We start from the raw sequence: 17,474 nt of genomic DNA on the forward strand, positions 1-17,474 counted from the left end.
TATATATATATATATATATATATATATATATACAAAATGTTTCTAAATTCGGAATATATTTTGGATAAATGCAAATGTATTTATATGTATGAAAAATAAATAAATTACTTAACAGTTATTGTAGAGCATTATAGAGATTCTTGATATCACATACTGTAAGCATAAATATCTTTTTTGAAGGTAAGAATAGACATAGAACTATATATGTGTGTGTGTGTGTGTGTGAACAAATTGTTGATATATATTAATTTATTTAAATTACTTCTTCTCAAAATAGATGTTTTATAAAATTAAATAGAAATCAACCTTAAAATCAAATAGTGAATATTACCATGAACTGCATAGAGACAATAGTGAGGACAACACCTAGCCACGTGTACTAAAATACATAATCACTTAATTTCATATGCATTAAACAATCACATCCAAAATAAAAGTTTTTGTTTACATGATATGTGTGTTACACTGTGTATAAATAAAAACACAAGACATATAGCATATATTTAAAAAATATACTAATTATATGTACAAAACATTTTCTTAAATATATATATATATATATATATATATATATATATATATATATATATATATATATATATATATATATATTAATTAATTTACTTATTTTTAAATACATGTAAGCATATATTTAAGAAAATGTATAATATATATATGCAGACATTTCATGTAAACAAAAACTTTTATTTTGGATGCGATTATAATCGTTTGACAGCACTATATATGTATTTTTTTTATACATAGCAATGCCTCTAAAATTAAAAGTGTATTTTCCTTTTTAACCACTATTGAAAGGCTACTGTAATCACACTCACCACTGTAAACTAACCAGCATCGGTGTCAGAAACAGTGAAGAGGATCAGGATGCAGGGTCATGCTGCTCTTGTTTTCAAGGATCTTGGTTTCGTTCTCAGGTCTTAGTCCAGCACTGGATAATGAGTGGACAGTTGAAGGATCGGTTTCATTTGCCCTGAATGTAAAACAATCTTGGCCCCTGTCCAAGTATACAGACCTCGACACATACCTTCATACCAGACATATAGCTTCTTCTTTATCTGACCCCCCTGCCACTCAATCATCTTTCAAATCAAATTAATAGGAAATAAGTTTTAGTGTTACAATCTTTTAATAAAATCTTGATTCATTTTTTAATATTCGAATTCATTTTCTAGCTAATGGCCATCTAAGTAAGCGAAGAAGCAGGAATGTTAGTTTCACAACAGTTGAGCATGCTATAAATCAAGTCAATTTTAAATTTTAAGGAGACGAAACTAGGTTAAAAGTCAGTGAGAAATTGCGAGGGACAGGAGGAGACTCGGTGGTAGCATCCTCCGTAGCGGTGTCTGAATTCAACGCAACTGGCCCACAGACACGTAACCATAGCAACAAGATCTGAACGTCGAAGAATCGTAGCCTCATTTTGCCAAATTTTTTCCTCCGTCTCATTCAACTTTTCGCCTAGAAAATGAGCAGGCAAAATGAGCACAAAAAAGCATCGCGTGCTTTCCATCCTCTTTCGTCTCCATCTGCGGGGATGTCTGTGGAATCTATACCTCTCTGTGGTTTGCTTTCATCTGGCGTCTGTTAAATTCATGACCCTGAGTAAAACTCGGACGTCACGGTTGCTAAGTCATGGATATCTCTCAACCACAGCATATATATATTAAGCTCAGTTTTGAAAGCTTTCATCGAGACAAAAACCTCCTCCAGCATCAACCTAAAAAACTAAATTCTATGTGCAGCAGAAGCAAAATGAGATTATATAAAGGCACTACATTTGCTCTATTGTTTGTTTTGCACTTTGAGAGCTTGCAGGGCTTTCCGGGTCAAAGGAAAAGAAGGAATGATACAGCATGTCACTGGCTGCACCTGCAGGAACTTACTGTTATTTTCACGAGATGGTGGCAGAAAGCAGGACCGCTTCATCTAGTCGCAATATGGCCTAGACTAGGACCGGTGTTCTTGTTCAGCCACAAATGTAATAATTTTTGGAGCACCAAAAAGTGTAGTGAATTGATATAAGTGTAGCAAGAGTTACTTTGGAAATGTAATACAGTAGGTTACAGACCAAGTTATTGCCCCATTTTAAATGTAACTCTTTCAATTACTTTATTAAATTAATGTAACTTATGCCATTTGATTGATTTTTAATAAATTTTCTAAATGAATGTTTTCAACTGATTTCAACTCATTTAAAACATTTAAAGCATACAGGTTTACACTGATTACAGTCAGACTTTCAAAATCCTTCTTCCCTTAAATAAAGATTAGAAAAGTTCAATTTTATGGCATCAGACATGTAACTAGTCACCCCTCGACACTGAATATAATATAATATAATATAATATAATATAATATAATATAATATAATATAATATTGTATTAAAAGAGAGCTACCCACTTGGAATCAGGTACAATATGTGTGGGGAAAAAGATTAAGGCATAATAATTCATATTTTTAAACACTTTGGCGTCAATGTTTATTTAGTCATAACATAAAGTAAAAAAAGGAAAAAATGTTACGAGACAAAATCGACATAAAATGAAGGACAAAAATTTCCCTTTTAATTTAGCCTTTAAAATAACCGTGATTGAGTACTTGATATACAGTATATAATTGCGACCCATCTGTATCTACAGCAAGCGTATTAAGAGTATGCGTGACATTAACGAAGTCGTGGATAACCAAACATATTTTATGATATTTATAATAAAACCAAATTGACTGGTGTTTTGAAACTTTTAAATGAAAAACATGTTCTGTATGTCACAACGTATGCTCATTTTATGTTCATTCTTTGGTGATAAGTGTCATCATGATTTACTGTATGAAAAATGGCTTACAGTATGGCTCACTGGGATTGTGTGCAATATGTCATCTGTACTTTAAAGTGCAAGTAGCTAAACCGTACTAAAACTGAGCAAGATTCATGTACACAATACCAAAAATATCATGTACACATATCCATAAAATGACCATTGCTGCTATTTGTTGTCAAAATATAATGCTGATCACTTTTCAATACGGGGCATGAGACACTGCATTGTCACGAACAGTTTTAGTCTTAAGGCTCAATTCAATCATTGGTGTTCAAGTATAAAAAACGTGACGCTCCATTCAAGCATCACGGATGAAGGTTGTGAGATTTGAGACGGCTCTAGCAGCCTCAGCCTGGTCACACAGGGGCCTAATTCAGGGTTCTTTTGTCATGGAAATAAGGTTTTTCACCTCTTTATCCAATCCCTTGGCTTCCACTGTGTGGTGCATTATGGGTAATTCGTAATCTCCATTCTGTCCAATGATTCTGTCCCCTTAGTCCTCTGCCTCCTCTTCATCTGTCCTTTTGGATTTGAGCCGCTGGAAACAGTGGATAGTGGAGGCCAGAAAGAAACTGGCAATAATGGCTGCCACTGAAATACAAATTCCAGAAAAAATTACTATGAGATAATCAGTGAGAGTCAGCAATCCTTGACACTCCCGGAAACTGTCCTCAGAAAGCACACTGAGGGACACCTGCCGCCCGTCCCCAGGAAGAGAGCACTCCATACCATCTAACCCTGGAACAGAGAAAGACAGAGAGGCGTACAATTACTACTGAACATATACAATCTCAGAAAAGATTTGAATTAACTTTGGACTGAAACGTAAAGTATCTTTTCAAAGTACATTGAATATTTGTGTCAAAAAAGCTGAGAATTATGTTACTTCACATTGTCTGAGCTCTTTATTTGAAATGCCTCGTTAAAAATGGCACATTGAATCTTTTGGTGAAGAGTCCATGGAGCATCCAGTTTAGTCTCCTGTGGCTAGTGTTCAGTTACCGGACTTGTATGAGTTTCCAAACCAGCTCACATGTCAGGTCACTAATGTCACAAGCATCCTCAGCTGCACAATATCATGAACAAACACTGTCTATGTTTATCAAAGAAACCTGAAAAAAGTATCTTGGTTTACACAAAAAATAAGCAGCAGTTCAGCATATTAGAATGATTTCTGAAGGATCAGGTAATACTGAAGAGCAATGATTGCTGAAAATTCACAGGAATAAATAATATTTTGATATATATTTAAACAGAACAGTCATTTTAATCTAATTTTATTGGTTTTGCTGTATTTTGACCAATAAATAAACACTTTGAAGGCAAAAACTACCAATAAGTAATTACACATTGGTAATTAAATGGAAAGTTCTTTTTTTTATTCATTTTTTATGTTACTGTCTGTTTCAGTTAGTACTTCTCATTTTATTTCTTTTTGTTCAGCTCTTTAAAGGCCATTTGATGGTCACATATCCAGACAGCGTAACGCTTCAAAGGATAATAAATGAGCAAGCGGACTTCATTAACACACACTCAAAACTCAAGGCTATATATACTCCATTTGAACATGTGCACTAGCACTCAATGCCATTACATTCAAGTGTCTTTCAGGCAGCTGAGCTAAACCTAGAATGAGCTTGTTTTCCAAACTCGTGCTTGATTTGCACCGCAAAACAAAGCTCTTATGAGACTGCTTTGTTTGAGATCTGTAAAAAAAAAAGACCTATAAGTATTGTCACTAGATAAAACGTTACAGAAATAAAGATATTATAATCAGTTTACACAAATATGCCCTGTAGAATAGTGGTATTATTACTTGGGAAATTTTTGTATCTAGCAATAACACTGCAACTATGACTCAGAAAACTCCTGTTACATAACGGCAAGATAAGATCCGAGATGGGATGCGTTCCAATTTTGTTTTTCTTCACCCCCCCCCCTCACTTTATGAGAAACGTTTGTGAAATATTCCTCGTTGGTGTGTATTTTGATTTTCACAGAGGGAGGTTTAATCTCCTTTCAGCCGTGTGATCAGTGGACACCAGATGACAGATTTGAAGCGGAACATCGCCTACGTAATACAGCCACGCTGACAGACAGACACAACAGAGCGGCAGAGCTCCACAGACCCATCTCTCCTCTAATTGCATTCACGCACGAAACCCCTCGTGCAGCCGCTTGTGCTTCGGCAGAGAGAAACCGGCATTTTGGAGGTAAAAATGATGAGAAATGGCATTCTCGTCAATACATAACCCTCCGTGTCACAACACGACGCCACCGTGTTTGTTCATGTCATTGGTCAAAGTCAGTTGACATCATCATCAAACGTGTGAGGCAGTAAGTGTGGATGAGTCACTCCATCCAGAAGGGGTTTTCCACATGCAGGGGATTCAGTGACCTCAGCCTCCTTTGTTGGGTCTGTCACGTGGCCGCTTGCCTGACGTTTCATCACGCCAGAGCTTCGGTGTTTTACGCTGGAGGTCCCCCAGAGCGAAAATCGCGAATCACCAACACCGCGCGCATGCTTTTACCCGTTTAGAAAATTCTCACAGCGGCCACAAGCTCAGTCAGCCGACTAGTGTCGTCTAGCCTGCTGTCACCACATATGTGTAACACAAAGAAGACACTGCCATGTTCTTATGTTTGCATCGGTGAAATGAATCAAAGCTGCGCCTTTGTAGTGTAATACAGCTGGATATATGAATCCCATTATCATTGGGTCTCTTTATTCAGATTACGCTGATTTCATTCAATACATTTGATGTGCACAAATCCTGTAGACCTGAAAAATTCAGTTACAGAATGCATGAATTAATGTACTAGATACGCTTGGTGGCATAATTGTGATATTTTAAGACACGGTAACCTCTCGGGCTCTGTCTTTGACCTTTGAGGGTTGTATAAAGAGTTGTGTGTGCGCCTGTCACATATATGTATGTCACTTCACATGCTTTGCTTGTATACACAACAGTGTATTTGGTGGAAATCTTGATTCTTGCCCCTGAAAGACTGAATATCCAATTACCAAGTAACTGAAAGTGTGCCAGAAGTGTGCTATCATCAGTATCAGATACAATGTTGGGTTGAATAATGGATGTAACGTGTTCATCCATACCCAAGTGCCAGAATTACAACGCTGTACGGGAGTTTAAACTAGTGGCCCCTGGACTGTTTGAATTAAAGACTACATTATGATGTTTTTCATATAACGTTTGTTTTTACAATGAAAACACACTGCTAGCATTTATAGCATTATGTAGCTATGTAACACCAAGGTCAGTTTAATTGCCAGAAAATTATTGATTGAATATTTTTTTAATTGAATAAGTACATTTCGGTAGATAATAAAATATATATAAAAATATATATATATATATATATATATATATATATATATATATATATATATATATATATAATTAAATCTAAACAATACAGTCTCCTTTGATTCTGCCCTGTTTTTGCATGGTAATACAGAATGAAAGTACACTGAATTAAATATTGCAATGAAAACATTACTTTCAGAGCATTATATGTACATTCTTTGACTACAACAAAACAAAGCCTCAAGAAATATTCACCCTTAACATTTAGAGTTTTGCCTAAATGCCATGCCCCCCTTGGTAAAACCAACATATACTTAGCAAAGACACAGGAACAGCTAAAGTATATCTGCTGGGAACAAAAGAATTGACATTTTGCCCATAATAAATAATTGATATTTTCTTTCATTTTAGTTTTTTAACTAAAATATCAAATATAATTATTTTCGAGATGTAATAGTGAACTAATCTTTCAAATGATTTACAAATTACCCAGAAGTGACATTCATAAAAAAACTGTGCCAGGTCTACAGGCTACAAACATTTGTGAATGGGTGAAAGGGTGTTGTTTACAAATACAACTGACCTTCTTTGTCTGTTGACAAAGAAACAAAGATCCCATTCATGTTAAATTCATGGGTACAGTTAATATTGTAACTCTGGAAATGGACTCTAACTTTGATTTAGAAGTTACAAATGCAAAATGCAATGATTCGATACGATCTCAGTCTCATAAGCTAAATAAAAATAGTCAAATAAACTTCAAATGTCTGAGGATTAAGCAAATCTTCCTCTTAATATGGAGTGTAATCCAATCACAAAGATTCACACCCATGACAATAAATAAAAAATTCTGTTAAAATTATACAAACTGAAGTAACCAAATCAAAGTATTTGGGTATGTTTCAATAAAAATGTACATTTTAATATGAAATGCTTATACTTTTGTATTAAACTCACTGCACAAACAAATAGACTTTTTTTAAAGGTTTGGTTGCGTAACAAAACCACTACATGTGTTCTCAGCACTTGGTTTGTATACATTATATAAATGTGCAAACAAAACCCAAACTAAATTTTTTATATTGACATGTTCGTAACTTGCAACCTAACTTAGTCTCTCAAACAGACACGGGAGAGAAAAGTGACTTGTGCTTCTAAGGGACAGTGAGGATCATGCATATATATTTGATGTAGGTGTGGAGCTCAAATTGACCTTAACCTTGGACTAGTGGTAAGTGACCTAATGACCAATGGATACTGTAATTCAAGGAGTACATTTCCCTCAATTTTGTCCTTTAGTTACCACTCAAATTAACGTCAACAAAGAGGACAAGACATGAAACAAATTTAGAGAACATGTCGTGTGGCATATGTTTCATGAATTATGCACAAGAATATTTTACATATTCTAGTGACAACCTACAGTGTGTCGAACTCTTTGTCTTGGTTTGAAAACATTATCATACAATATTGAGCTACAAACAAGAATAGGTGGAAGCATGTTATATAAAAAGTGTCAAAATATGAAATATTACTTTCAATTGTGTGATTTAAGATATTTATAATTGAATTAATAACCCATCATGCTAATGTGATGAGTCAAAGTAGTTCAGTCTCAGTTTTAAGCAACCAATAGATTATTAAGCATCTCTATCCCAAACAAAATCAGTTCACCCACATGTATGTCCTAGTCAGAATCTTAAGCATCAACACTTCTCACCCTCAGAGTTACTGACACTTTGGATCTTTTACAGGTGAGCCTCCATAGATTGTGAGAGTTGAAGTGATTCAAAAGGTCTTTAGTGTATGAAAAAAGTATGACATTATTTCATGCAGATCAGGAAAGCAAGATTTAAGCAGCTTACCAGTTGGGAGCTTGTGACGATTTTCCAATAGCCACAGAAAGAGTTTGGCAAAGTTGCAATTGCACAACCAGGGGTTCCCTTCCAGGCGTATCACCCGCAAAGAAGGCAACTGGCTCAACACCCCAACGTCCAGGCCGGAGAGAGGCATTCCTCTCCAGCTCAAGCTCTCGTAAGGAAGTGAGGCCCGCAAAGGCGTCCTCGCTGACCATATTCAAATATGGATTGTTCCCCAGCCGTAGCTTGATCAGACTACGGGATTCCCCGAAAGTTCCTGAGGGGATCTCAGTCAAGTTGTTGCTTCCCAGGTCCAGGTAGACCAGTCTGGAGGATGTGCTCAGAGTCCCAGGCTCCAGCCTTGTCAGGGAGTTATTCCTCAGATCCAGGTACACTAAATCACTGTAGAGAACCAGGAAATCAGAAGGGATCCAGGGAATCCAGTTGTTAGACAGAAGGAGCCTCCGTACGTCCAAAGGGATGGAGTCTGGAAGACGGGTGAGTCCTTGACCTGTGCAGTCCACGGTGTGATGGTCTGGACACAAGCAGCTGGATGGGCAGTTGTACCCCCAAGTTAACAAGGTAGAGGAGAGCAAGGCAAGGAAAGGCTGAAACCAGCGAACACATGAGAACATTGTCAAGAGGGTGCGAGGTGAAGGGGAGATTGGGGGGATTAAGAGAGGGAGGTTTGGAGAGGGGTAGAGGAGAGGGGATGGGGTAAAGGGTCAGGGGGTGAGATACTAGGAAAGGGGACAGGAGAGCATCTGGAGATAACAGGAGTCAGGGTTGTCGCGAAGGCATCTTTCCTTGTCTCCTAGATTGCAATCTACAAAGGCTCGAGCAACAGCAAGCGGCTACAAAGACACGGAGCTCTGTTTTCCACGAGATCATGTAGCAGGCAGTGTGGGTCGTGTGGCAGCCCGCTGGCTCTGAGCATGAAAGGGGAGGAGAGACAGCGATCGAGAGAATGTGGGGAAGAGAGAGAGCGCGCAATGCAAGGGATTAGCAGAGAGGTAAACAGAGACGAGTGAACCAGAGACTGGGAAGCGCTGGGGGCATGGAGAGGGGAGGGGAGTGTGACGACTGAAGAGGAGGTGTAGCCCACTCGGTTTACCCACGGTCGAAAGGGAATTCTGATTCTTTAATTCAAATGTACTCTATCTGCTGATCTGTATCTTGGTCCATACGCTTCTGCTCTTGATTGCGTGCCAGCTGAACCGTGGTGCCCATAGCACATTTGACCCAAGGCTGTGGTTGCAAGTCTAATTCCATTCTGGATAAACGACTAATGACTTGTTGGCAACACATTTAGCTTCTTTTCTCTTGTCCTCCGATTCAGTCGGCATAGTGCATAATTTTATATTCTGGCTCCATTGCCATGGTGATGGATGTGACGATTAACATGGGGCTGTGTGCATACAGATTACTGCCCTGAAAGTGAGAGATGGTGACTGTGAATAACTGTGTGAACCTCAGTGAAGATGATCATTGCATGCTACAAATCAGAAATTGCATGCAAAGCCTTCCGACCTCGTCACAGCTGCACAACTCAGTCGCACTTGTTTACGACCTGAACGTAATAGCTGTCCTGAAAATCGCAACGCTTTCGAAAAGTCCACATTTTATATGAATTGAAAGGAATACAAAAATATTTCAACAGTACCTCTTCTCCAGTGCGCTCTTGAAAGCGGTCATTACTCATCGCTTTTCCAGCTGTTGTTGTTTATTTTTGTCGGTCTGTATTCTGAATTCATGTTTACTCCTGTGCTGCTGTAAATCTCCAGGCAAATAGAACACATGCTGTGACCACAGACAGCTTTCCTCTTACATCACACGCACTGGAGAATAGCATGGCACAGCCCAATGGAATTACACAATACTCCCATAGGTCATATTGTAACCTTGACCTTTCTGGCAGGCATCACCAGGGAAAAAAGAGAGACTTGCCTTTGACCTTTTTCATGTGGCACATCTTTGAAAAATATCAACTTGAAATGTTAGTTCCCCCGGTGTCCCTGTAAAAGAAACAAATGTCAGGTTCATTAGTGCAAAGGAGGGTAGGTACAGGATATCTACTCAGTAGGGCATTTGGCAGTGTCAGAAAAGTCGTGCAGATTTTCCATTCACAATTAAAGTCTGGCACATGAATAAATGATAAATATCATGAGCAACATACTGTTTGACACAGTTGGGTTGTGGATGGGACACAACAGGAATGGACACAAACAAAAGGCAATGCTACTTACTGTGATTTAACAATGTGGCATGCTTGCATGACAACAGAAAGGTAACATTATTTTTCAACCAATTCAAATGCATTTTATATTTTGGCTTATTTGTACATCGTCACTTGTACGATTTGACGTACCACTGACAGGTAGGTTTAGGGGTACGCATGAGTGAGATCATGCGAATTTGTACAAATTAACCACCTTGCAAAATACATACAAATGACCTGAGTTTGAGATAAAAATGCCGCTAACTTTGTGTGCCTTTCTTTGGCAGGGTTGAGTTGATTCTTTTACAGAACCAAAGTATTCATCGTCAAGGAGGGTGCATGACAGGGCTTAGTGGAGAAGATCATCCAGCTCGGATTTTCTCACCAGGGTCTTTAAAGAGAAACATGAGATAATCCCATATACACATTCACACACTGCAAGAATACCATGTGCCAGCGCCCCCAAAAAGAACACCTGTCAGCCTCGGCTGAGGACATGGTGACACACTTTCCTTCCAGGTGCATTCTGGGCCCTCACTCTGGATGATCCTCACCAACATACCCAAGAGCAAGATACTGTCACCCTACTAAACCTGAGCAATGTTGAGACAACTGGCCACAAAATAAATAATGTAAAAAAGCACAGATAGTCACAAAATATGAATGTCTCGGAAACTAGGACACCCACTTGAATGCACAGCATCGAAGTCCTGACTATGAGGGATCAACGAAACTGGGCCAAGTCATTAAAGCACTTTCAATCACAACAGTACTGACAAATTCGATTTATGTGGATACAAGTGCACCATGGTGTATGTAGAATTACATGGCCACATATTTAGTACAGATTATAGGATTAACAAATTTATATTTCATTGTACTTTTGGTATGGTTTGTTGTGGTGGCTAATTCCACTGGGATTTAATAAACACAGTCGTCCTCTGCAGCCAATGAAGTGATACTACAGTTATCAGATGGGCGTGACACGGTGTGATCGTGTTTCAAAGATTAGCCATTGATGCGGCTTTACTTGACCCCTATTTGTCAGTGTCCGGCAAGCTACCTAAAAAATTTAGCATCACCAAATCACTTGAAAAATGTTTCCAGAACACTCCTCATGCCTGCCATTGGTGTGATAGCCACAAATCAACTGGAAAATGTAATTAATGAAGGACAATTTAGAAGGAACAACCATTGGCAAAGAACAGATGGTCTGAATTCAGACTCCTCACAGCCAAAAGTTTTCTCATCTTTAATACTACAGCTTCTGAAGCTTATTCCCTATCTGTCTTTCTATCACACACATATACACAGAGTATTGACAGCTCAGTAATTTGTTTGCGATCTGGGTGACAGTAGATGTCATCAAAACAAGACTGGATAGCTGGCAGAGCAGGTCAAATGCCGATGGCTTTCGAGGGATGGGTTTACGTGCATGCAGAAAACACCATCCAAATGAACTACAGGAGAAGTTATAGGGGAAAAAACCAGCAAATTAGTGGCATTTTAAAAAAAGGTGGAAACAGATCAATTATGGGTAATATCTGCAAAATATCGAGTGGCCTGTGACAATTTGTTTAAAGATAACACATTAATCTAAGAAGGACACAGGCAAAATAGTCATCTGGTTACCAAAGCTAATAAATAAATACAAAAAGATTAATCATAGAAAGCATAAAATCAAACATTTAGAAAAAATGCGTTTTACATTTTATGGTTTCTCTAGTTGTGTTGCTACAGTAGATCTCACAAGCAACAGACCTCATTTTGCAGCCTACAGCTCTCCCTGCTGGTCTGGAGCAATACGACAACACAAAAATATTAATTTAGACATTCGAATCATTCTGTAATATATAAAACACTTCTCACATGACCCATGGCTCTGACCCTTGCTCCATATTTTATTGAAGAAAAACATAATGGGCCACAAATGTTCTTTCATAGAAAATAAACCAATAGCAATACTACAAATTATTTAACTGTAACATCATTCACAGGGTTACAGTAAATGTACATTTATACAAAATCCAGAGCCTCCTGCTTCACTCACAGTGGTCATGGTGGACAGTACAGTGTGTGTGTGCGCGTACGACGGGTTAATACCAACGAAAGTGTGTGCATACTATTGTATGCGTGTAAATGGCCTAATCCACGGTCATATGTTTACCACAAAGAAATTTATCTTTTATCAAATAGATGGTGAAATGGAAATAAATGGCCACATTACAAATAAAAATGGTTAAAATAAAAAAGTAATACATAAAGGTATTTTCTAATATATTAACATATGTACATTCTTTTCATACAACTTTTTGTTCTGTGGTTATAGTAATGATATATAAAAAAAATTAATCACAAAGACAGTTCACTGAGCCTGAAATTATTTTTTTTTAATTCCCTTTATGAAGTTAATTCCTGGTGCTTTTGTGAATTGTTGAAATTTCAATTAAAAGGCAAAGAAACAGTTTTGCAATAATAAATTATTTCGTTAACAAAACATTGCACTTTCAGTTTACATTTTACTATAGAATGCTGCCCAAAACTCTGAAAAATGCTTTTTAATGTAAAATGAAAGCATGGAATATAGATATGGGCATATTTATCTAAATATTGCAGCACCTAACCATTAACAGTTATGAGTTTGTCAGGCAAAGCTTTTACAAAGAACAAAGCAGCCTGTCTCACATTAAAAGTATGCTTGGGGAGGGAAACGAGTAAAGGTTGGTAAAATAGGCGTTAGCGCTGTGTGAGAGAGAGCGAGCGAAACAAAAATATGTGAGAATCAGACCTATTATGAAAGTTTTTCTATACAAGTGTAAATTGTTTAAACATGGAAGACCAGTCAACAAGTTGATAGGAAGCACATTCACTTTAGAGAGACAGCGTCACAGTGTCAAAGTGTCAACTCAACAACTATTTTGGGTTACAAATGTGCCGTGCTCCAGGAAGAGCAACAGACTAAAACTGCTTATTAACCAACACCGTATATACTGAAAACAACAAACAAGCAAGCATGTATTTTGCAAAGTACTTTACAGTAATGATGAATATGTCATGAAGTTTAATGTGTCAAACATGTCAAAGATATATTAAAAAAAAAAAAAAAAAAAAAAAAAAAAAGTATGGTCAGTCAAGCCTTTTCACTCAAGCTCATACTGTCAAAATGACATTTGCCACACCATTGAAAATCAGATAAACTGCACAAGACTATACAAATAAGAGAGCATATTGATGTTAAAATTCATAATTCATAAAACATATCTTTCAGCAAAAGCAGTCTTTTCTAGTGTGTCTTTAGGTTTCCCTCTTTCCGCAAGCTGCTTTTTGTGTGTGCAATGCTTCAAGTTCATGTGGACAGCAAGACTTCTACAAACGGGGTACAAAATAAGGCCCGAAAATGAAGCTGGACCGGCCAAATCCAGATTTCAAGTAGGAGACCGGGACATTTAAAGTGTTCAAAACTAGCTACTGATGCTAATCTTATGTTAGATAATAGCTTGTCAAACATCTAATCCTTATTACGACATAAAACATGGGATTAGTGCCTCTAATGCTTAAAAAAAAAGTCATTGGATAACAAATTGTACCCTATTTGCGAAGTGCCAGCATGTATATATATATACACACATAATTATATATGTATACATATACATATACATAAATACAAGAAATTGTTAAAAACATGGGGGAAAAACTTTTCAAAACATGACATCTGATGAAAATATGAACACTAAGGGACACTTACTATCGGGATAGAAAGTAAACATAAAATTAAATCTGGCATGCACCTCTATTATATTCTGTCGGCAGGCTCTGTGAGGAAATCAGCACAGGAAGTGCTTGCGATATGTGACAAGAACATCTGCAGTACAACACCGGTGCATGATTATATGGTTAATTGGTAAGTAATGGTGTTAAAAAGTATAAAACAAATAAATAAAACTCATTAAGGAAATAAAAAATATCACATTACTTTGTACAAAAAAAAAAAAAAAAAAAAAAAAACTAAACCAAAAAAACATACTGAACCAGTACTGGTTGCTTTGCCTACTATTCACATAGTTCTATAATAGTCCTCATATTGGCAAAATCTGCCAGCGCAAGATCCATCACACGGATCATTCCTCATCATACATGTGATCACGCATGTATAATTGTTTCTCCTTTTTTCTTGCTTTTAGTCCATAGTCCATTACAGATGCACTCCAAAACAAAAGTTGAAATATTAAATGATCCTGTCAATACATTTCTAGTGAATACAGTTGAGAACCAAATCATATCAAAAGGGCTATATATAATCAAAATCTGATTTAATCTCATTTAATGAGATTACAGATTTACCCGAAAAACTAACAGCCAAAATAATGTGTAAGTGGCTACATTTACATGCATGAAAAACCTTTTCAAGCCTTATATTCTGCATATGGAAGCGCTCTGATTAATTTTACACCCAATATAACGCCATCATAAAAAGGTGGCTGCGTTTTATTCTTATTCTGAGAGCTGTGACATAATCTAACGTATTTTAAAGGGTGCACTTTGTAAATGCATTTTTAATGGACCCAGAAGGTGCTCAAAAATACTTTCATTCGTTGAGTTCAGAACTTTAGCAAAAAACACGTAGCAGGTGATCGACAGCACATTTCATAATGTAGCAATACAGAAAGCTGCTTAGAGCAAAACATTTACATACAAAAGGCGATTGTTTTTTTATGCAAAGGGTATATATAACGAGGCCGTCACCTTACATGTGTGGTTTATTGGAAATGCTGCGAAGTCAGAGATAATACTGGAACAAAAACTTGCATGTAAATGCAGCCAGAACGAATTTATGGATAATTTTGGCCACTGCAAAGACTACAGCTTGCCTTCAATGTGCTGGTGCTGTATCGAGACCATAAGCGGTCTCAGGGGATCTGTTCTTGATCATCCCCAGAGAAAGTGACTACTGCTGGGCTCTGGACGCGTCTTTCTGTGGAAGGTCCTCAGGGTCTGGTGTGCACAGGCTGGTCCCATCCTCTACTCGCAAGAATCAAACCTCCACTGACTGGATCTGGTTCATTTGGGCTCGCATCATCTGCACACTGTTGAGAATCTTCTTCTGGTGGCCTGCTAGTGTGACTCCCACCCTCAGAATGTCACTGTGAGGACAGAAAGAGGGCGTCAGAGAAGCGACGGCACAATGTCACAGTCAAGGAATGATCTAAGCAGACAAGACTATGAATCAAATGTACAGTAATAGGTTTCTGGTGGGTATAGCGTCTGGTTCTGTAACTTGGTAACGAAAACGATTGATGCGAATCTGTTGAGCTGTATGGAAGATAGCGAAAACATACTCCATAGTCATCTGAGACACGGCTTCAAAGGTAGTGAGGTCTTCATTGGCAAAGTTCTCTTTGTACTGGCCCATTTTGATGGCGTCCAGCCATTCATCCACTGTGCTGAAGCTGGAGAAGTCTGGTGTGCTGCGGTCCAGCAGAGGTAGATGTACGCTGTAAAACACGCACAGAATCACCATCTCTAGGCACTTAAATCATGTGCATTCAAAAAAGCAAAACAAAACTAATGCCATCTGACCCAGCTAATAACATAAATAGTAATAATAATAACAACATGCACTCGAAACCGCAATATTGTTACATATGAAAACAAATGACTGTTTGCTATTTTTTACAATGCAATTTACTCCCGCAAAGCTGAATTTTCAGCAGTCACTACTCCAGTCTCGGGTGTGACAGGATTCTTCAAAAATCATTCACAAATAAAAAAAAAATGGTACTGAATCGCAAACTTGTGGATGGTTGTATACATTAAAAATGTAATGAAATGCCGAATGCCGACTACGTTGCCGTAAAGATGCGGCATATATAAATTTATGTATTTCAATAATTTTGCACTCCATATATATATTATGTAATGTATAATATACATAATATTATGTATTATGGATACTTGTAATTGAATTAAAAATTATAAATTGATCATTTTCTCAATAAACGATACATCTAACCTTAGAATAAATTTTAATTAATGAATAAACTTACTGAAATGCTAAATAAGCGTTCATTTTTGTATACTTCTTTGTCTGTTATGCACCATGTATTATAGCATTATGTCCTTTATAATATCATATAATATTGTATATTCTATATCTGTAATATTGTATGTTCTATATCTGGAATTTAATATTTAATTTCATTTAAAATCTATTTATTTATTTCCTAAAAGAAACTGATTAATAAACGTCCACTAAAGTGAAATCTCTTACCCTGAAGAGAGAGGAGTGGTGGCCTTCAGGCTGCCAGGATTACGGATCATCTTATCCAGAGTGTTAACAATCTGATTGAATTTCGGACGGTTGTTTCTGTCCTTCTGCCAGCAGTCCAACATTAGTTGGTGCAGTGCATTTGGACAGTCCATAGGAGGAGGTAACCTATAATCCTGCTCGATAGCGTTTATTACCTGGATTTATGGGAAGATAAATGATGATGTTATGCTTAACATTAGACATGTTCTTGTATGCACTTTAAGATGGTGTTCAATGACGCTGCTTGATTTTGTCCACTAGGGGACATCCTTATCCAGCTCTTCATGAAAAAAGCTCAACGAAAACTATCATCTCTAATCATCAATATTTAAGAATTGATTTCGTACATCTTGATTGCTCATGTCCCAGTAAGGTCGCTCTCCGTAGGACATGACCTCCCACATTACGATGCCATAGCTCCACACATCACTCGAGGACGTGAACTTCCTGTATTGAATGGCCTCGGGAGCGGTCCATCGTATTGGAATTTTCCCTCCCTACGCGAACATTGAATTTAGTTAGGAAAATTTCATTAGCATGAAGTATTAGGTCCTGCCACATAGCATTAGGCCACATGACCCACAAACCGCACACTCACCAGGGCACTTGTGTATGTAGGATCTGATGTGTCATCTTCCAAAAAGCGAGAAAGCCCAAAATCGGATACTTTGCAGACTAGATTGCTGTTGACCAGGATGTTGCGGGCAGCCAGATCGCGATGTACGTAGTTCATGTCGCAAAGGTACTTCATTCCAGCTGCGATGCCTCGCAGCATGCCAACCAACTGGATGACAGTGAACTGGCCATCGTTTTGCTGCAACAGCATACAGAGAATACACAAATATTAAATATATGAAAGTATGATCGAATTATTTGTTTAAGACGGGGGATGCACATATGTTTCTTCTCTAGATTAAGGAAAA

At 37.5% G+C, this 17,474-nt stretch overlaps 2 protein-coding genes across 3 annotated transcripts in view; both read right to left on the bottom strand.

Annotated features, from left to right (window-relative positions):
- Window positions 1–2,307: 2,307 nt before the first annotated feature.
- Window positions 2,308–11,126, bottom strand: lrrc38a (leucine rich repeat containing 38a). The gene is given in 4 exon segments (XM_043225313.1): window positions 2,308–3,579; window positions 8,033–8,177; window positions 8,179–9,457; window positions 9,690–11,126. Coding segments are annotated over 3 exon segments (873 nt in total). The 5' UTR covers window positions 8,662–9,457; window positions 9,690–11,126; the 3' UTR covers window positions 2,308–3,334.
- A 999-nt stretch (window positions 11,127–12,125) lies between these two features.
- Window positions 12,126–17,474, bottom strand: part of ephb2a (eph receptor B2a) — a 50,233-nt gene continuing 44,884 nt past the window's right edge. For both annotated transcript variants that reach the window (XM_043225312.1, XM_043225311.1), the window contains exons 12-16: window positions 17,150–17,365; window positions 16,899–17,048; window positions 16,513–16,706; window positions 15,581–15,736; window positions 12,126–15,385 (exon numbers count right to left, since the gene is read on the bottom strand). In XM_043225312.1, coding sequence (XP_043081247.1) covers window positions 15,277–15,385; window positions 15,581–15,736; window positions 16,513–16,706; window positions 16,899–17,048; window positions 17,150–17,365 — 825 coding nt within the window. In that variant the 3' untranslated portion in view covers window positions 12,126–15,276. The remainder of the gene's footprint in view (window positions 15,386–15,580; window positions 15,737–16,512; window positions 16,707–16,898; window positions 17,049–17,149; window positions 17,366–17,474) is intronic.

This window comes from Puntigrus tetrazona, chromosome 23, assembly GCF_018831695.1.
Source record: "Puntigrus tetrazona isolate hp1 chromosome 23, ASM1883169v1, whole genome shotgun sequence".
In the NCBI taxonomy this organism is placed as follows: Eukaryota; Metazoa; Chordata; class Actinopteri; order Cypriniformes; family Cyprinidae; genus Puntigrus; species Puntigrus tetrazona.